Here is a 21636-nt window from a genome sequence, read left to right on the forward strand (position 1 = left end):
AATAAAAATAATTATAAATTTAAATGGTGTAGTTTTTCAAATATTTTAACCTTATCACTTTTCAGTACTTTGACTAGAATCAAGCGACTTTAACAGAAGATTAGAATAGTTGCTCAAACTACAATTAATAGCTTGTTTGACCAAGCTTCTAAAATTAATTTATTTTGAAAAATACTTTTTTTTTTAAATTACTTTATGTGAGAAGCAGTTTGTATTTGACTAATTACTTTAAAAGGTACTTTGAGCAGTAATTAGCGTTTGGCCAAATTTTTAAAAAATGCTTTTAAATATATTTTTCTCAAAAGTGCTTTTTAAAAAAGTGTACCTGAGGAAAAACTTTAGCTTCTGAAAAACTGCTTCTGCTACTCCCAAAAGTACTTATTTTCTCTCAAAAACTTGGTCAAACACATCATTTTTTTAAAATAAGCATTTTTTGAAAAAAATAAAATATTTTTAGAGAAAAATAAACTTGGCTAACCAGGCTACAAGAAAAATTGTAACTATTTTCTTAATGGCTTATTCGACATTCTTGAATTGATCAAAACTAATCTTTCGGACGAAACGACGTAGGATGCCATCAATTCGTCCAGTGCGCATCCGTCACATGCCCCTATCCTCTATTAATTATCCTAAACAAATTAATACAAACACTTATTCGGCTATATTAGCTTAGAAAATCGATAACAACGTTACTCCTTTTGGAAGTCATTTTACTCCTATTAAAAAAATAATAAATACAAGGTACCTACAACTTCTTATTCGACTATTAGCATAGTTAGGAAACCGATAACAACGTTACTCCCTTTTGAAATATCCATTTAGCTCATTTGACTCCTATTAAAAAAAAAAAAAAAAAAAAAACTACAAGGTGCCTACAACTACTTATTCGGCTATTAGCTTAGGAAACCGATAACAACGTTACTCCTACTCAGTGACGAATTCAGAATTTTTACTCAAAAGATTCGAAAAAAATAATAAAAGCTACATATAAAAAATAATATTGTCAATGGAAATTGAACCTAGGACACATGACAATTTTGAACACCCTGTACCGCTTGAGCTAACTTTTTGCATTTATTCAGGGTGTTCAAAAGTTAATAAATACAGAAAATTTATCCAATATATACACTGTAATTTTTTACCGAGAGTGTTTGAACACTCTCGGCATGCTATAAATCCGCCCCTGCTCCTAGTAATATATAAGGCATTTTTATTTAGATACCATTAAGGCTGTTATTCATTGGATACTTATAGTTTGTTTGCTAAGCTTATGCAAAATCAAAAATATTTTTTTTAACTTTTCTTTTTGTTGTTGCTTATTTTAGAGAATTGAGATATTAGGTCAAGGGTTTAGACTTTAGATAGATTAAAAAAAAAAAAAAGTATTTTGAATAGTAACAGAGGCTAATCTTCAAAAGCTTGGATAAAACAAATTTTTCCCAAATACACTTTTGGAGCCTTAAACATAAAATACTGATTTATTATTAAATAGATTTTTTTTTTAAATTAATTAATTAAACACAAATAGTACTCTTTAAAACCATTTTTTTTGGAAAAAACACTCTTTTACCGGATAAAAAACATAATCTTGATTGTTCGGCCAAATTGCTATTTATGTTTATGTATGTATAGCATAAGGAGTGGTTTGGTTGGTGGGATGGGATAAATAAAGATATCCCGTGGGTTGGGATATCCCATGGAATTATTTTATCCAACCTTTGATATGGGATAAGTTATCCCGCCATTTATAGTAAAATAGAGGGATGAAATAATCCTTAGATTAAATAATAATACTTGTTATCAAATGCAGGATAAAATAATCCCATGAGATATACCGAAATTATTAGCTTTTTCCTACCAACCAAAGGACCCTAAAGTATTAAAAAGTGTGCCTATAGGTTGGTTGTACTTGTCACTTGTTCGCTGTGACACAGAAATAGAAAAATTCAGTACTCACTGTCACTCCCTCTTATGGGCTCCTCCTGTCAGCATTCTTAAATTTTACTCCTTCAGGCAAAGTCACAATTTAAAGTTTATAAATTTAAAATTTTAATTTTTTAAAATTATTTAATTTTAAATTAATATTTTATACATATTTAAAAAAAATTAATATAAATATATAATTCGAATTAAAGTTATTGGGTCCGAATGAACTCACATCCGAAGAGCTAGCTCTGTCCCTACTTTCGTCCCATAATAAATGTTACCTTAATAAAAAATACAAATATTAGGAAACTAATAATGCAACTTAAAATTTATTAAATTATACTTATATAATAAAATAAATTATTTTTTTCTTTTGAGTAAAGCATGCACAAGTAATAAACTTTTTAACATTAAAAATCTAACAATATAAGTTACTGTGTGACTTTTTTAATTATCATTTAAATATTATTTTTAATTTGTCAGTTTTTATCTAAATTTATAAATGATTTTTTAGCTGACACTTATTATGAGATATTTAATTGACACTTATCCTGAGACAGGAGTATTTAATTCTTAAACGCCAACAAATCCTTCACTGTTTTTTCCGGCCTTCAATTCTCTTTGTATACTTCAATGTTGCTCTTTTTCTTTCCCAATTTGACTCTTTCTTCTCACCATTAATACTCTCAAAATTTCTCTTATCAAAGAAAATATTTTGTTGGAGTCTTGTAGATAGCAGTGATGATTACTAGCATGAGTTTAAAATCCAATCTTTGTGCTACCCCATGTGGTGGAAGACATGGGGTTTCCCATTTTTGGTCTCAAAAGCAATTGGTAACAATTCTTGTTTCTAAAAGTAGAAGACTTGGTCGAGTTTACTGCCACTCTAAGGTGATGCTTGAATACCCTTTACCTTTTTTATTTATTTTATGTAATGCACTTGCTGTGTTGTTAATTGTAAACTGTTGAAAATAGTAAACTTAAATGTTTAAATGTCTACGTTGATATGTTTGGTGTTATCCATATGAATATTTGGAAATCTAGGTGCATGGATTTGATGATTTCAATATGGCAAGTTCTAGTATGTGTGTGAAACTATTTAGTAATTTTACGTTTAGAATTATCCTTTAGCACCTATATAAACCGCCTTGTAACGTTATTATGTAAGAGTGGAGTTTTACTAATGATATGAAGTGTGCTTAATGTCCATTTCCCTATTCCATCCTTGTTGTGGCCTATGATATTATCAAAGGGCCCACCTTATATTTCGAACATAATCATCATTGTAAATTACTAGTCTTTTACTTGGCATGGATTTTAAGAAAGAAAGATTTTTTTTGGAAATTTGTGATCTAAAACATTGTCGGACTATAAAATCATGTCATTAAGGTCTAAAATGAATTGGAAGTTTAAAACTTATTAGTTTCCGAGATAGAAAGGTGTCTTTTTCTTTAGACAGGCTAAAAACAGATCAGCTAGCGGACAAGTAGATAAAGTTTTCTTTTGAAAAAGTTCACGTGACGATGGGGCCCAAAGAGCACCTGGCTGAACTCAAAAGATTCTTCAACATTTTGAAATCCGGAGCAAATCCATACAATTTTACCAATAAAATACATACTTTAATTACAGGAGAAGATCCAAGTGTGTCAGATAAAGGGAATAATTGATATATATATATATATATATATATATATATATATATATATATATATATATAAATATCAATTGTGCAATGCTGTTCCTATTTGTTATAACTGAGTCCAGCTTTGAAAGTATAATTGCTGTAATTGACTTAAGTTTGGGAAGTATAAGTGGCAATAAGTGCTTTTGGAGTGGAATTTCTTGAATGGATGTTGTCAAAAGTTTTTTTATTGGATATTTCAGTACCTTTTTTGTGTTTTAATGAAAATTTTGTTAATGCCAACTAAGTTTAGTTAGCCTCCAACTTACAGTTTTGTGTTTGATGCATTTCATGTATCGTTCTTGCAATAATTTTTTTGATATAAGTTAAGTAATTTCATTGATAGTTCGAGCAGCACCTAGCAGGTCTGATCATATGTATAAAATTGCTGGACTGATCCCTTTTATAGCTGTAAGGAGTCAATTATATGCAGCATATCATCTATTTCAGCTACTGCTTCTATTGTGTATTTATTTATGGGATTCATCGAATCATGTACCCAGACGGCAGAAGTGGAAATCAGGAAGTGCTCGCCTTTTCTAGAAAGTGAATTATTGTCCGGTAATGGTATGCTTCCCTCGACGGAGTGGAGAACTGTTCCCGACATTTGGCGGAGTTCGGCAGAGAAATTTGGTGATCATGTAGCAGTCATCGACCCGTATCATGATCCTCCTACAAGCATGACTTATAAACAGGTCAACTTTTTTCTTTTCTCATTTTATTCTTGGTAATATCCTCTTTTGGTATAAAGCTGAAATATCTAACCTATTTTGTTTATTATTTCAATACATGAAGTCGTGCAGAATGAGAATTCGTTAAATCCTGCTATAAATTTTCTTCTGTTTTTAAGAGCCTTTTCTCTAGAATGATAGCAGAGGATAATGCAGTAAAATTGTGGTCTCCCTAGTCAAAAGCCTTTTTGGTGTAATCGGATGCCTGGTTTCTGTATTTACTACTTAATCAAATTCTTGCAAGAAGGCAACTAGATAATCGAGAAATTAAGTACATTTAACTATGTTATCAGTTCTACTATTCTCTCCATAATATTTTCTCTAAATGCGTTGCCAAAAATTGCAGCTTGATCAGGAAATTGTGGATTTCTCTGAAGGATTGAGAGTTATTGGGTTAAAGCCAAATGAAAAGATTGCACTCTTTGCTGATAATTCATGTCGATGGCTAGTTGCAGATCAAGGTAAATCAGTTGATCCTATTTTGTAAATCCCATAAATGGCGAATCTGTAGTTTTATTTGTTATGCATGACCTTTTTCTCTTTTGGTTTCCTGTTCCATTTTTCGGAGTTTAAGGGCCCGTTTGGCCATAAATACCAAAAACTTTTTCACTTTTTTTGGAATTTTTGAAGTTGGAGTTGTGTTTGGCCATAGTTTTTGAAATTGTAGTTTTTGGTGAAATGTAGTGTAAAAAAGTGAAAAAAGTTGAAAATTTTTGAAAAACAAGTTTTTCTTGTTTTTAGTATTCCGGAATACAACTCCGGAAAAAAGTGAATAATTTTTACGGCCAAGCGCCAAAAGTTAAAAAAGTGAAAAAAATTTCCGGAAAAAAGTGAATAATTTTTATGGCCAAACGCCCACTAAAATTTTAGCCATCGCAATTTGGCAGATTAGGATAATCCTAGGTACATGGAATTAAGCCCTTGATTATCATAAACGGATTGAGCCTAAAATATGCACATAAAACTTATATATCATCTGCTAATGAAAAGGACAATAGAATTTAGGTTATTGGCTCACCACTTATAGAGGTAAAATTTCTTGTTGAAAGAGTTTCCTCTATATAAGCAGACAGAAGTGGTGCACTGTTCGATACTCAGTGGATAATGGGCCCGCTCCTCTATGCTCCTCCACTTAAGTACCAGGCTTTTGTCTGCAGCATGATTAAAAGAAAGATGAAATGATTTACCTTGATCACTCAAAATTCAGATACTCAACAGCGGCCAAGTGCCCAAGCTTCTGATTTAGCTTGGTTAAATATGGTATAAGTCAGCAGGCTGTGATTCATATTCACTCGTCTATCCTTTGCAAACGTTTCAATCACCATTTCCATTCATAAGGTCCAGCTGATATGCTCTCCTGTAAAATAACTTGAACTCAAACATGGCCACGAGATGGTAAATGGGGTCGCTTAATCTAGGGGTGGCAAAATTAGCTCATAAAAACATGACCTGCCCAACCCCCGCAAGTTTGGGCGTGTTATTGACCTGCCCATTTATTAGCTCAACCCAACCCATTTCAGCCCAACTAAATATTAGGGTGATATGTATTCCAAATTGGGATGATTAGCCCCAATTGATCCATAGAAACCTTGTCAAAATATTTGCAAAAGGACCTTTTTTTTGTTTGATATAGCTATAATAATGTGGAAGGGGAGCCTTGGCGTAACTGGTAAAGTTGCTGCCATGTGACCAGGAGGTCACGGGTTCGAGCCGTGGAAACAGCCTCTTGCAGAAATGCAAGGTAAGGCTGCGTACAATAGACCCTTGTGGTCCGGCCCTTCCCCGGACCCAGCGCATTGCGGGAGCTTAGTGCACCGGGCTGCCCTTTTATAGCCATAATAATGTAGTTCTATTAGGTACTTAAATAATTATAAAAGAGCAAATAAAGAAATTTAAACATAGTAAGAATTGGGTTGGTTGGGTTATGACCCGCTTTTTAGTCTATTTTAGCTCAAGTAACTTTTGGGCGGGTCAACTTAGCCCATTTTGATTTGACCAGCCGATATTCAGCCTAGCACGCCCATTTGACACCCCTAGGCCTTAACCAGTGGTGCACTTATTTGAAAGGACTCCTATGTGTACTGTGGTTTTGTTGTTGTTATGATATGTTGAAGTAGGGATATAGTGTAAAATCACAATCCAAATTATGTTCAATTTATTTGGAAGCTCTGTTGTTAAGTGTCCAGTTTCCTTTAGGTATGATGGCAAGTGGGGCTATCAACGTTGTAAGGGGTTCAAGGTCATCAATTGAAGAGCTATTGCAATTATACAGCCACTCTGAAAGGTTAGTGCAGATGTTTGTTGGTTGTTCTAATTAAACTGTTAATGAGCATGTTAATTGTTTCCCCTGTTTCTTCATTTTTAAACATGTTAATACTGTTAGTTGATAGCAATACTAAATGAAAGATCTCTTGACAACAATACAAAATCAATTTTCTTCTGCATGCATTTTGACTGATGAAATTATTATCATTATGTTTTTAATCATTGCCTTGCCAGTGTCGCTCTTGCTATTGACAATCCTGAGATGTACAACCGGATTGCAGACACCTTTGAGTCCCACGCAGCTGTACGATTTGTTATTTTACTTTGGGGAGAGAAATCAAGCCTTGTAAGAGAAGCCATGCAGGGATATCCTGTATATACTTATAAGGAGATTATAGAATTGGGTCACAAGAGTCGTGTGGATCTACTTGATTCTGAAGATGCCAGTAAGACATTTACTGTAAGAGGCATAATTCAAGTTTAAAAAATATTTCTTGCTTAAAACTAATTAGTGCTTCCTAAGATGATATATTGGTTTATAAGTTCTATGCTTAAGGCGATATTCAGTTTGGTGACCTTTTTATTTTGTCTTCGATTCTGAAGTTGCACTTTTCAATAATATAGTTCTGAATTCCTATTGGGGAGAATATCAGTGGCTAACAAATGCTTTTTTTAGGGAAACAATATTCATATGAAGCAATCAACTCTGATGACGTGGCTACAATTGTTTATACCAGTGGAACCACCGGTAATCCAAAAGGTGTCATGCTTACGCATAAAAATCTGCTTCACCAGGTTAGCACTTGTACATTTACTCCATTGCTAAGAATTCTTCAGTTGTATATAACTTTTGCAGGTTCATCAGTAATTTATTACCTTTATCCTGCTGTTCTAGTCTTGGTTCTGAAAAGAAGCTGTTAACTTGAGGCACAAATTTAGGGATAGGATAAATAGGCCCATCTCTCTTTAAACTTGAGTGCCATGTCATCTTATTAATAGTGCTATAATAAACTCTCGCACTCTTGTGATTTTTCTGGCAGTGAAATGCATAAAATACCCTTGAAGAAAGACTTGAGTGAAGAAAAGTAAGGTTGACAAAGTAAGAGTTTTGAGCTATATAAATTAAGAAAAGTTTTTGTTCTAACTTCGTCTATATGAGTTTGGTAAATCATAGTTTGTCCCAAGCTCAGATAAGAAGAAGGATTACCGAATGATTAAGGTAGTAATTGCTAAAGAATATTCTACACAACATACTTAGTTATCTTTTAACCAACATAATAATTTCAACAAGTTTTAATGCTGAAATGCCTTATACCACCTGGCATATAGCGTGTTTAATGATGCTCATATTTGCATTATTTTCTGTCAAAGGATTGTCACAACTTACAATAAGTAGTTGAAAAAGAATGTTAATCTGTAGTTCTCCCATTACTTAAGTTGGAAATGCCTGATTTTCTTTCCACCTAAATCAAGTTTGTCCACTGTACTGTCATTGACTAATTTTGGCTGTCTATCTGCAACTAGATGTCCTGATTAGTGGATCTTGTGTTCTCCAATTTGATTTAACTGTTAAATGCAACTTTTATCCAAAAACAAAATGTTCTTCCATAAAGATTTGCTATTGTTACAAAAACAAGAAAACAGAGATATGCTAATGTTACAAACCTTCTGTTTGTTCTGATACGATTGTTTCCTCCAGTTCTATGTTCTATGGCTGAGGTTTTCTTATTGAGGAACATTAGGTATATAAGCTGTGCATCATGAATTTGCAATAGTACTTGGTGATCCTAATTACTTAGATGGTGCCTGTTTAGTTACTATTACCATCGTATATGGAAAATAGTGTTTCTGCTGTTGCTGCTATTTTTCTGATTGATCTTTTGTTTGCCTGGTTTTCCATCATTTAGTAATGTTTTAACTTCCAAGCATTCTTATAACTTCCAAAAGTATCTGTGGTGTTGATAAGTATGCTGTACTGCTAGTTTTTGGGTACATAAAGTTGTGTTGACATCCCTTTGTTTTTGTTAGATTTTGAACTTGGGGGAGATTGTACCTGCTGTACCTGGGGACAGATTTCTAAGTATGCTTCCGCCTTGGCATGCATATGAACGTGCTTGTGAATATTTCATATTCACATATGGAACAGAGCAAGTGTACACAACCGTAAAGAATTTAAAGGTGTGTCCATTTTATATTGGTTGCCTATTTAGTCAATCTGTATCCCTTATTTCGTCCCAAAATCATGTTTTGGAAGAGTTTAAAACATCAATCTTATCTCTGCCCAATATTTTGTCTGCTTAAATATGTTGATACTTTGTTTATTAATCTTTGTTACCACTGCCTCACCAACCTTTTTACTGTTGTAGGAAGATTTGCGGTATTATCAGCCACATTATTTGATAAGTGTTCCTCTAGTGTATGAGACATTATACAGGTATATCCTCAAATGTGGATGGCAATTCTAAGACTATTAGCCTGTTTGGCCAAGCTTCTCTTGCCAAACACAAATTGTTTCTCACCAAAAGTAATTTTCTGAATAGCCCTGTTAGAACAACACTTTTCAAAATAAGCTGATTTTAGAAGCTAGGGCAAACAGGCTATATGTCATGGAGAACTTTTGCTGGTTTAATTCAGAGAAACTTTTCCTCTATGTGATAACATTTTTTGTGGGACAAAGAGGAAAAGCAGTTGCATGCTGATAACTGATTGGGTAATAGGAAACTCTAACTTTCAGAAAGATAAAAGACGGCAGTGCTTTGTCCTCCAAGGAATGTTTTCTGGAACAAATACTGAATAGAAACTTTGGTATAAATCTCCTTGTTCCCTTAACCTTTTGAAACCAGTTTTACTGCTTGAATATCATGGAAATTCTGCTCCCTATGTCACCATGCATTAGATAAAGCTTCTGTTTCATTTGATTTTCTTGTTTCTTAAATTGCTGGAAAATTTTGTGCTTTATGACATTTTTCTCTTAAGATATCCGCATCTTAACCAATTTTTTGTTATTCTATATTGTGAACTTTACAGTGGAATTCTAAAGCAGATCAATTCTAACTCTGCTGCTCGTAAACTCATTGCCCAATTATTTTTAAGGATCAGTATGGCTTACATGGAGGCGAAAAGGATTTATGAGGTTAATCCCTATTTTTATTGTACTAAGTTTTCAGCTTGTATGCACCATTATTGCAGTGAATAAGCACAGAGTCCTAAAGTCTGTCATCTTTTCACGGAATGAGTTCTTAGATATATGCGGGCACGGACTCTTAATTTTTTCATTTTGAAACTTTATGTAATATAATTACATTGCAATATTTGGAAACAAATATAGTATTTGAATATTGAAGCATATTGAGCGTGTGAGCATTGTCGTAGGGTGGTTAGCAATTTTAAACAGATTTGTGACCATGAAAGGGTGCATAACACAGACCTAATCTTTTCCAAAATAAAAAAGTTGGAACTTCAAAGCTCATTTTGCTCTATCTGATTTTACATCAATCCCTAAACGTCTTAACAATTGCCCTGGGCTGTACAACTTAGCTTAAGGAAGATCACATATAATACATGATCCTCTCCAACTGCATTTCTGCTTCACATGTATAGTGGGACTTTTAAAATGTTACTTTTTAAAATGGATGCCAAAGATTTAACTCTTTGACATCATGGTCTCTGATGCAGGGGAAATGTTTAACGAAGGACACGAAGCAACCTTCATATATTGTATCATTGCTTGACTGGTTGTGGGCCAGAACTATTGCTGCTATACTATGGCCATTGCATATGCTGGCGAAGAAAATCGTTTACAGTAAAATACACTCAAGCATTGGTATTTCAAAGGTCCGATATGCAACTGTTAGTGACTTGTGATGTTCGTTATCTGTGCATCTTTGAAGTCTAAGACTTCCTGAACTGGCAAAACAAACTAAGACCTGTGTTCTAGACTTCCTACTCTTTTCCATAAACATCGGGCTGGTGTTTTGTTGTACTTAAATTCTTCATGGGGAAACGTGACTTAGGTCCGCTGGATTGTGAAGACACTAATTGATTACCTTCCTTTTACATTCTACAGGCTGGCGTAAGTGGAGGCGGTAGTCTTTCTTCACATGTTGACAAATTCTTTGAAGTTAGTAGCTCCTATAATCTTAACTATTGTAAGTAGGCAATTGGATTAGTGCTCTTTTCTTACATGCGTTTTGGTAATTCACAGGCAATTGGCATAAAGATTCAGAATGGATATGGCTTGACAGAGTCAGCTCCTGTGATTGCTGCCCGGCGTCTGACGTGTAACGTGAGTAGTGTATCTTTAACATACAGAACCAAAAGAATCCAACTTTTTCGACATTGAAGTTTCTTATAGGTATATCTTGTATTATTGGTGCAGAGCAGTTCCTTGAGGCTTTTAGCATCTTTGAATTATAGATTCTCATGTAGGAAGTTTTTAAGAAATATACGAAAATCCTCCTCTGAATCTAGCAAAAACAAATATAGCTACCGATAAGTTAATATCTATTGATCTAAGAGCATAACGTTATCTTAAGACAGACACTCGGGCTTCATGATGCAAAAATTTTCATGCACTTCCATTCATCAAGAATTTTAAAAAAATTGCGGAGTATTCAGGTCTCAGGCTTCGATGGAAGCACCGGGTTCATCTGAACCCAATACTTTTTAACGCGGAGCATAAATTTTATATAAATTATGTATAGGATGAACCCAATACTTTTTAACGCGGAGCATAAATTTTATATAAATTATGTATAGGTCTGAACCCATAGTTTCAAAAATATGATGGATTGAATACTATGAACGTTAAAGATTGAACTCATAAAATTTAAATCTGCCTGTGTACCATTGAGTTGTATCCATTAAAGATGTCATAATACCTCTACCATCACGTGAATTTTTTTCATAAACATTTGTTGCTTCCCACCAACGAAAATGCAATTTGTTATTTACACCTTCTCAGGCTATTTCCTATAATTTTTTGCTTTCACTATGCATACTTCTGAATGTGGTATTCATATAACATAGTCGTCGGTAATCTCTGAAGGTGCTTGGCTCAATTGGGCATTCCATTCGGCATGTAGAAGTAAAAGTTGTAAATTCTGAAACCGATGAAGTCCTTCCTCCAGGCTCAAAAGGCATTGTCAAAGCCAGAGGGCCACTAATAATGAAGGGGTACTATAAGGTTAGTGCACAAATATTTGGTTGAGGGTAATGAGTTCTTAGTTCCTCTTAGTTATACATGTTAATGCAATGCAATGCGCTTGATCAGAATTAAATATTCTCCTTTGGACATCTATGACGAGGCATCATTAGCTTCGTTTTTTACTTCTTTTGTTTTTTGGGTAACTAATGAAGTTTCATTACCAAAATTGGATAGGCAGTATAAATCATGATGACTGAGTAATGGGCAATAGCCCCAGAACTTCAGCCCAGCTACAGAAACTCCTAATAGCACTAATAACAAAAAAGAGACAAAAGACACTACACACCAACAATGCAGCCAACCTACACATGCATATTTATGTAGGATAAAAATTGAATCTGGCCAGCCATTGCACAACCTTCAGCTTCATATTTCCTCGAAAGTGAATCTCCTGGATAATTTGCTTCACTAGTCTATCAACAGGTTGTTGTGTATTTTGAATTATTCTTGAATTCCTTTCTTTCTATATATAAAATACAGCAGCAGCAAGAGACATCCTGTATACTTCAGCTCTAGCATTCTTTCCTCTAGCATGCCTGGTAGCCCATGAAACTTTATCTACCCAGCGTTTACTTATTCTAATGATTCCTTGCCATCTCAAAAGCTTTTGCCATACTTGTCCAGAGAACACACAAAGAAAGAAAAGATGTAAATGAGATTCATCCGCCAAGTCACATAGAGGGCACACCTTTGTAGTAGTAACACACCATTTACTCAACCTGTCCCTTGTATACAAATTACCATGAGCAGCCAGCGGAAGTGTGAAAATACATATAGGTAGCCCAATGTTGTTGCAGACAAGTCTTCTCCACTCTACTTTAGGAAAGTCACCCCTAAATTTCTAGTATAGGGAACTGATTCAGCTGAGCAATCTCAGTAATTGTATAGCCAGCTGCAGAGTAGTACTTACCAGCCTTCAACAACTTTTGCATGATCCATAAAGCCTGTCTAGGAGTATCTCCCAGTGAGTTACTGTTGGTCTATATGAAAGTCATCAAAAGCATCTTTGCCTTCAGTAGCTTCATTGGCAGTCATTTTGTGCTGTATGTGTTACTCTGGAACTTAATTCCACTAGTAGTGTTGATTAACCATCAATAACTTGTAAATCTTCTCTAGAATCCAGTGGCAACGAAACAAGCTATCGATGAGAATGGATGGCTGAACACTGGTGATCTTGGCTGGATTGTGCCTGATCACTCTGTAGGGCGAAGTCGCAATTGCAGGGGTGTCATAGTCCTTGAAGGCCGTGCAAAGGATACCATAGTCCTTTCAACTGGTGAGCTATAACTATTTCCAGTATGTCTGCTCTTTGACTACTCGTGCCACGTGGAAGTTTGTCTGTATTGTGGTGTTGTCAGTTGCGTTCAAATCAAGATCAACTGTCGCCAAACCCGAAATCCCCAACCACCTTTCCCTGCCACATATAAAAAGATGAAAAATAATTGGCAGAAATCCCCCACCACAAAAAAAAAAAAAAAAAAAAATAATAATAATAATTCAGAAGTATAAGTGTTAATTTTAACCCATGAATGTGTATTCCATACAACCTGCCCAAGTTTGAATGTACTAGTAAGTGACGTATTCATTTAGGTCGAGTTTGGACGGGTTGGGTGAGTGGTATATTGATTTAGATAGAGATCTTTTAAGGAAAATAAACAAATGAAATGTGATTTGAGTTGAGTTGTTTGGGTTATGATGCACTGTTAAATACATGGTGTTCCAACTTATTTTAAACCAAGCAAGATGATTGGTTTCATTTACTCGACCAGTTCAAACACGTCCAAATTTGACCTAACTTGCCCATTTGACACGCCTACTTGAAGTTGATTTTGAATAGTCAGAGTAATCTCATTCCTCAACCAGTTGAAACCCATCCAAAATTTGACCTCAACTTCGAAGAGACATGCTTTATTCTACTAGCTATATTTTGCAGTTCACAGCTTTGAACTTTATTGAATGTACTTGTTGCGAAAAATTAGGTGAGAATATTGAACCATCAGAGATTGAAGAAGCAGCAAAGGGAAGTAGTCTGATCCAGCAGATTGTTGTCATTGGCCAGGTGAAAACTTATTGAATGCATAATTGAACATTTTCTCTTGCGTTGCACAAGTTTGACATGAATAACATGTAGGATCAACGGCGTCCTGGAGCTATAATTGTACCAAATAAGGAAGAGGTTCTGTTAGCAGCTAAAAGATCAGCTATTGTAGATTCTGAAACCACTGAAGTTAGCAAAGAAAAAGCAGCTGCCCTATTACACGAGGAGTTAAGTAAATGGTAAGGATTTTCAGCTTTTACCTTTGACCAATCCACTCGGATATCGTATTTCAGGAAACTTCTTTACATAGCAAATGAACATTTCCTAATGGAAATTTGTAAATGATGCAATGAATCACCAAATTAACCCTATTATAAGATTGTGGAAAGGTCTTAACCCCGTTCGTCATGACATACCTATTGTAGTTTTGAAGTCTTCTTGAGGTGAAGTGGAAGTCGTAGAATTAAAAGAGAGAGAGAAGCAAAATGAGTTGCTTGCACAAAAATAAATTGTTGAATGCTTCAGCAAATGCTTTTGTCGTTCTTCCATGAGCTGCAAGATGAATTTGTCTAATGGATTTAAAATGTGTTCCTACCAATTTTAGCAAAACATAAACTGCTTGAGAGATGGTATCACAAGAATATGACCATTAGAAATTTGGTGTTTTCTATTGTATGTTGACTCGAGTACATCATTTTAGCTTCAATTGGAGAAAGACATGACCTTCGTTGATGTAGTACATCAACCCTTGTTGAAATGATAGTAATTTCTGCTGAAAATGCCGGATCAAAAATGGAAATTCTGACTTTGATTACATATTTATAACGGTGATAATGCTGGATCGTAGAGCTAACTCTGAATGGAAAGGGTAGTTAGACGGCATCAAATGGCATATCTACATAGACACTACTAGTTACCCATTGTTTTTGAACTGAGCACTATACTTTTACATAGGAAACTAGTATTGACAAACAAATAGACTTGACTGTGCACCCTTCTGTGACCAGTTCCAACTTTAGATTAAAATCCACGACTTAAAAATCCTAGGTCTGCTACTTATTAAGTCTGTTATACTTATATTAAATTGCATTCCTATTTGCGTCGTATCAATAATCTATTTCCAATTCCGCTAAAATAAAAATCCTCTCCCCCCTTTTGTAACAATGCAGGACTTCAGGTTGCTCGTTTCAAGTTGGACCTATTCTTATTGTTGATGAACCTTTCACGGTACCATTTTATTAATTGTACCTTTTTGACAATGTGATTTGAGTTAAATGTCAAAACTATTTCTATATCTTAGACAAATCCTTTTGAAATGCAGATTGATAGTGGCTTACTAACACCAACCATGAAGATTAAGAGAGACAGAGTTGCAGCCCTTTACAAAGATCAAATTGACAACTTGTACAAATGATTCCTGTCTCTAGAATCCTCTCATTTTTTAACAATGAAAGCTGCAAGATCTGCAAAGTGTAGATTTACAGATTGCTTTCGTTCGAAAAACCTGTGTTTGTAATATATAGAGGTCGAAATTGAATACATCTAATTGAACTTCGTGTATTACATATATGAGGACGTAAAAGTTGTAAATGAAGGCATATTAACTACTTTTGTACCACAAACTTATTCAATAAGCATGTAGTCACATTTTTCTCCTGCAAAAATCCAGATTTCATTTTGGGAGATGCTGAATTACTTGGTGCTTATCTTTTTCTATTCCATGTGTATTTTCATTTTCCTTTTATCACAGTAAACCAATTCTTTACTCATACCTCAACAGTTACATGGTAATGCTCGCTCACGTAAAACTGATCTGGTGGAAGGAAAATCTAAGAAATAGAGCAACAGAACAATACATACATAAGGATAAGCAAACAAAATTTATGAGAACAATGCCACAAAATCCCTCAAAAACGAAATGTTACCTTCTCAAAAAAAAAATTATGCCCTCAAAGGCCTTGGTGGCTGTACAGTGGCTGTAGGCCGTAAGTGTATAATATGCCCTCAAAGGCATTGGTGGAGATGTCAAATGTCCAAGGAATAACTCTAGGTATTTGGTTACAATTATACATGATAAGACTCTCAGCATCAGCTTTTGATACCTTTAAGCACATATATCGAATCTTGAAGAGTCTCCAAGGATCGATGTCAAATAGCGTGCAGCTTGAAAAATTCGATGGCTATAGATACTTACACATAATCACCAGAAGTCATTGCATGAACATCTCCCATCATCAAAGTGATGGAACCTATTTGCATCTCTAACAACAATTTCGCGACCTGTAATGCTTGATATAAATTTTAAAACAGTGTGGCAATCGCCACAAGTCCGAAGGTTTTTCACCACCCTTATTACTGATCCAGGAACCGTCATCAAAATTCCATAAGCCACAGCCAATCTCTCACTATGCCAAAAAAGCTGTCTTTCCTTCTCTTGCTGTTCCATATCATGCAAAACGAACGTAGTATCGGGAACATAACCTCTCTTCCTCATCTCACAATCAAACTCATTTAGAAGCCCAAATATCTCATCCTTCATTGGATAAAACGCCTCTCCAGCATAAAACGTCGTAAGTTCTTTTCCCGAATCAATACAACTATAACCAGGTTCTTTCCCAACTTCCAAATTTTCCATCAGCTTCCTCAACTTAGATACATTCTCCCATAGACCTGCACCAGCATATGTATTCGACAACAGTATACAAGACGAAGGATCTTTTGGTCCGAGAATTAGTAACCGATTAGCAACCCGAACTCCCATTTTGGTATTTCCGTGCTTCTTACAAGCACTTAATAAAGCAGCCCAAACAGCTTCATCAGGCTGAAATGGCATCGTGTTAAGAAGGTTTTCAGCGTCCTCAAGGTGACCAGATCGACTAAACAAATCTAACAAGCAAGTATAATGTTGCAAAGAAGGATTTAACTTAAAATCTTCAATCATGGATTTAAAAAGACTCTTACCTTTGGTTACTAATCCAACATGACTACAAGCGTAGATTAATCCAACAAAAGTCACTTCGTTTGGCTTAATACCAGCCAAAATCATATCATCATAAAACGATAATGCTTCAATAGCTCGCCCGTGTTGTGCCATCCCGACAATAATCGAGGTCCAAGATACAACATCTCTTCTCAACATGCTATCAAATATTTTCTTTGCTTCATCAATATCGCTACATTTTGCATACATATCCACAAGGGCATTGCTAACAAACAAACTAGATTCATAACCAAGGCCTAAAACAACACGATGAATCTGTTTCCCGAGTTGAAGTGCAGCTAAGTTAGCACAAGCTCCTACTATACTAGAAAGAATAAATGGATCCCACATATCGACCCCTTCTTTTCTAACTTCAAGAAACACATCAATGGCATCAAGAAAGTTCCCATTTTGCACAAAACCCGATATCAATGCAGTCCAACATTGCAAATTCTTTACTGGCAACTTCCTTAGAAGCTCAATCGCTTCGTTTTTCCTCCCACAACGAGCATACCCCGATATCATTGCACTCGAACAAATCAAATTCTTAACCAAAATCTCATCAAAAATCAATTTTGCATTATCAGGTAATCCACATTTCGCATACATATCAACTAGAGAAGACTTAACAACATCATCGCACGAAAACGACGATTTCAAGAACTGAGAATGCACTTGTTTGCCAACTTTTAAAGCACTCAAATTAGCACAAGCCTTAACAATACTAGCAAAAACAAAATGATCAGGCAATAAACCATCCAAGAACATGTTAGGAAATATTGAAAGTGTTTTCTTGTGTTGGTTAGCTTCATTGTGTGCAGTAAAAATAGAAGCCCATGAAGCTAAATCTCTTTGAGGCATTTCGTCGAACAGTTGGACAGCATTGTCTAAAAGCCCACATTTTCCATACATGTCTATGAGATTGTTGCAAAGCTTTAAGGAACAATTGTTTAAACCAATCTTGATTATTTGGGCATGTAATTTTTTGCCAATTATAGGGAAATGGAATTTGGCACATTGTTGAAGTTGGTGAAGAAATTGAAAGTGCTGCATTCATAACCAGTTTTTAAAATTGCTATTAACTTCAAATATTTCTGAAAATAGAAATAGCATTTATATATGAAACTATATTGGAATATTATTTTTATCTAAAATTGTTATAAGATTCAAATAATTTTTTTTTTCCAGAAAACTGATTGAATTATCTTAGCCATAACAACATATGCACATAATAATGTATATTGTATGCTAGGTCATCAAATATTTAATTATATAAAATAGATTAGGCTTAATATATAGTCAGCCCTTTAAACTTGTCAGGATTTTGTATGTAGATACTCGAACTACGCTCTGTTCCAATTGAACACCTAAACGCCTAATAAAAAAAATTCAATTAAACACTTTCGGTTCAAAAATTGAAAAAAGATTTTGCATGTGTTTTCATTCCTAAGTCAAGTTAATCATATAAAATATATATCTCTTTTAATGATGCGCACAACCTCAAGTAAAAAATGCCTAGGGTTTTACTACTTATTAAGGCGAGTGCGTATAATTAAAGAAAATGACACATTTGATATGGTTAACTTAACTAACTAATAGACGAATGAAAACACATGCAAAAAAAAAAAGTTAAAATTTAAATCGAAAGTGTTTAATTAAAGCATTTTATTAGGTGTTGAGGTATTCACTTAGAACAGAACTTAGTTCGAATATTTAAATAAAATATAGAGATAAGGGTCAAAAACACACCTCAACTATTACTTTTTTTTTTAAGTTTCATACCTAAACTGTCATAAGGTTGAGAAAACTACCTAAACTATCACTATCTAGTTTGCAAAACACACCTCAAATTATTCTTGAATGGCATGTGACTTATACTCTCCATTTTATATAAAAATATTGTCAATTGTTATCCACGTGGATAAATAATATCACAATGACACCTACATGAAAATTTTAAAAAAAAAAACTATTTGTTTTAAAAAACACACTGAAAAATAATATTTGTAAAAAAATATCAAAAATTATAGAAAAAAAAGTTTAAAAAATGGAAAAGTTTTTTTTTTTTAAATAAGAAAACTGATTATTTAGTTTTCACAATTTTTTAAAAAAAATCAACTTTTCCATTTTTTAAATCATTTTTTTTCTGATTTTCTAAATTTTTTGATATTTTTTTACAATTTTTTTTTTTTAAAATCCACATTTTATTTTTTTTAATAAAAATAATGCAATTTTTTTTAAAAAAAAAGATATACTAGTTTTTTTAATAAAAAAAATATTATTTTTTAATTTTCATGTAGATGCCACCATATCATTACTTATGCCATGTGAACAATTTTTTTGAGAAAAATTTAGCTTCACTTACTTTTTGGAGAGTGAGTTCACACATTTAATTCAGGTGTGTTTTGCAAACTAGATAATGATAGTTTAGGTAATTTTCTCAACCTTATAACAGTTTAGGTATGAAACTAAAAAAAAGTGATAGCTAGAATGTGTTTTTGATCCTTATCTCTAAAATATACTACAAAGTTTAAGGGGACTACCTATCATTAAGCCTAATTATACATATACTTCAATAATATATAAGTTGCTGTCAAATATACAGAAGAAAGCATGTGCAGGAAAAGACTTGTGCCACTCTTAGAATACCCAGTCTTGTTCTCTCCACTGCAAACGTGAAACCCAAACTGGAAAATGAAGCCTCCCATCAGCTCCCAAAACGGATGAAACCTACAGAGACAAAGCATGCTCAATCTTCTTCAGATTCAATCTTGACCCTTCCATCTGAACTCATCACTGAAATCCTCTTAAGGCTTCCGGTGAAAGTCCTCTTGCAATTCAGGTCCGTTTCAAAATATTGGCTTGCTTTAATCTCTAGCCCTGAATTTGTAAAGTCCTATCTTAGTCAATCTGTTAATAACAAGGATTACACCTACCATAGACTTATGTTGAGTTCTATTAGACCTAAGAAAAAAATTAAGGTTTGTTCCATTCTGTCTTTACTTTATGATGAGTCTGTCATGGAAGCATCTGATTTGGATTGTCCCCTTAAAGACCATTATGTAATTGTGGGTTCGGTCAATGAGTTGATTTGTTTAACCATCGGGGGAGAAGAATTTTTGCTATGGAATCCATCTATCAGGAAGTTCAAGAAAGTTACTGCAAAAGATGCGCCAAAATTTGGTCCAAAAGTATATGGTTTTGGATATGATGAACTTCATGATGATTATAAGTTACTGCGTATCTATACTATTATCAATGATGTTAAGGTCGAAATACATAGTTTAAAGAACGACTCTTGGAGAAGAATTGATAATTTTCAGGGTGGGCATATACAATTTGGTTTGGCTAAATTGATAAATGGGAAGCTTCATTGGGTTACTACTGGTGGTCATCCTTGGTGTAATGATGGGGACATCATTTCTATTGATTTGGCTGACGAGAAATGGGGAAAGCTGGGAAATGATCTTTCCATGATTCGTAATTATAAGAGAACTCACGTGGATGTGTGGGTTATGAAGGAATATGGGGTCAAAGAGTCTTGGGCAAAAATATATACCAACAAATTTTCTCATGATATTTCTATTGTTGGTCTCCACTTTTTTGCAAATCAAATAAAGGTGAAGTTTTGCTTGTGTTTGGATCAAGATTCATGATATACAATCCAAAGGATGACTCGATTAGGTATCTAAAGGTTGCCAACTCTATTTCCAGTTTTGCTGCTTCCTACGTTGAGAGTCTAGTTTGTCCTTTTGCAAACGAACCAAGAACGCAACAATGAAGGCTCCAACCACTCAGGAGGTGATCGCCAATGTTAGGAACAACTAACCTATCCCTACTGATGGTATCGGATCAAAATGATGAAGCATGGTGTTCCTTGTTTTGAATGTTCATTATGATGTGCTAATTTTGTTTTCATGCCTAGAGAGCAAGACATGTATCCATGATAATTCTATTTCTGCTTTTGAATTACTTATCGTCTTTGTCAGTAACTTGAGCCTTGAAGGTTCATTGTGACAATATTTATCAAGATTCTCCAGCTCCCCTTGAATGTTTGTCCATGATATCATTTTGGGAAAAAAAGCATGTGCAGGATGTTCCTTTGATGTAATAGCAAACAATTCAGACGTAAAGAGTGAATGAGGCGAATGTCTCACCTGTTGAGCCGTTAGCTGTATGAGGAGTTGATTTCTCATAAGATCACTGAACTAATGAAAATTGTTTATGAAAGTCTTTTTACTTTGATTTGTAACTAAAAAGTCATTATATGTTGTCCATTGTAACTCAAAAAGTCATTCAATACTTCAGCCAAAGTTCAGCAGACAAGTTGGAGGTATTTTACTTATTAAATGTAGGTTCTAATGTTTAGTAATCTGGGTCTGAACCTGCTCCATTTTGAAATAAGAAGATACCATGAACAGATTTTATAATCAATAGTTTATTCTCTCTTTCTCTTGATCTTTGAGAGACTTATCCTCATTCTTAAGGCACATTCTTGAAGGCATGATGATTCTCTGTTTGCAGCCCCTAATTAATAATGAACTGATACTGATGTCAATTCCTCTTTTTTAATATTAAAAAATATTCAACTAGACATACAAAAAGCTCAAGTGATGTTCCAAACTACCTAAACCAGTACAATGTAACTAAGTTCCTATACCAATACTAAGCTAACTAATTGGTTCCAAACTATCTAAACTATTTTAATCGACATTACTTAAAAACACCCGCAAACAGATAGTCATATTTACTGTTGAATCACAATGACACAATTTTATCAGCATCATGAGATCTAACAAAGTTTTAAAC

General features: G+C 34.2%; 3 protein-coding genes across 4 annotated transcripts; 2 read left to right on the forward strand and 1 right to left on the reverse strand.

Annotated features, from left to right (window-relative positions):
• The first annotated feature begins 2475 nt into the window (after positions 1 to 2475).
• Positions 2476 to 15532, forward strand: LOC132053222 (probable acyl-activating enzyme 16, chloroplastic). 2 transcript variants are annotated; one of them, XM_059445187.1, is made up of 18 exons: positions 2476 to 2817; positions 4111 to 4302; positions 4685 to 4799; positions 6535 to 6622; positions 6838 to 7049; positions 7280 to 7398; positions 8632 to 8781; positions 8970 to 9037; positions 9631 to 9736; positions 10279 to 10437; positions 10670 to 10723; positions 10808 to 10888; positions 11651 to 11788; positions 12926 to 13085; positions 13789 to 13868; positions 13941 to 14086; positions 15017 to 15074; positions 15169 to 15532. In XM_059445187.1, the coding sequence occupies exons 1-18, from the start codon at positions 2668 to 2670 to the stop codon at positions 15259 to 15261; spliced, it is 2169 nt and encodes a 722-aa protein (XP_059301170.1). In that variant the 5' UTR covers positions 2476 to 2667; the 3' UTR covers positions 15262 to 15532. The 2 variants fall into 2 exon arrangements, with proteins under 2 accessions (XP_059301170.1, XP_059301250.1); XM_059445267.1 differs by lacking the exons at positions 13941 to 14086; positions 15017 to 15074; positions 15169 to 15532 and having other exon boundaries at positions 12926 to 13105; positions 13789 to 13843.
• A 308-nt stretch (positions 15533 to 15840) lies between these two features.
• On the reverse strand, positions 15841 to 18685 carry LOC132053357 (pentatricopeptide repeat-containing protein At4g14050, mitochondrial). The gene has a single exon (XM_059445383.1). The coding sequence runs from the start codon at positions 17878 to 17880 to the stop codon at positions 16048 to 16050; it is 1833 nt and encodes a 610-aa protein (XP_059301366.1). The 5' UTR covers positions 17881 to 18685; the 3' UTR covers positions 15841 to 16047.
• An 865-nt stretch (positions 18686 to 19550) lies between these two features.
• Positions 19551 to 20483, forward strand: LOC132060860 (F-box/kelch-repeat protein At3g06240-like). The gene has a single exon (XM_059453769.1). It carries the CDS (start codon positions 19551 to 19553, stop codon positions 20481 to 20483), a length of 933 nt encoding a protein of 310 aa, XP_059309752.1.
• The last annotated feature ends 1153 nt before the right edge of the window (positions 20484 to 21636 follow it).

This window comes from Lycium ferocissimum, chromosome 1, assembly GCF_029784015.1.
Source record: "Lycium ferocissimum isolate CSIRO_LF1 chromosome 1, AGI_CSIRO_Lferr_CH_V1, whole genome shotgun sequence".
Lineage (NCBI taxonomy): Eukaryota > Viridiplantae > Streptophyta > Magnoliopsida > Solanales > Solanaceae > Lycium > Lycium ferocissimum.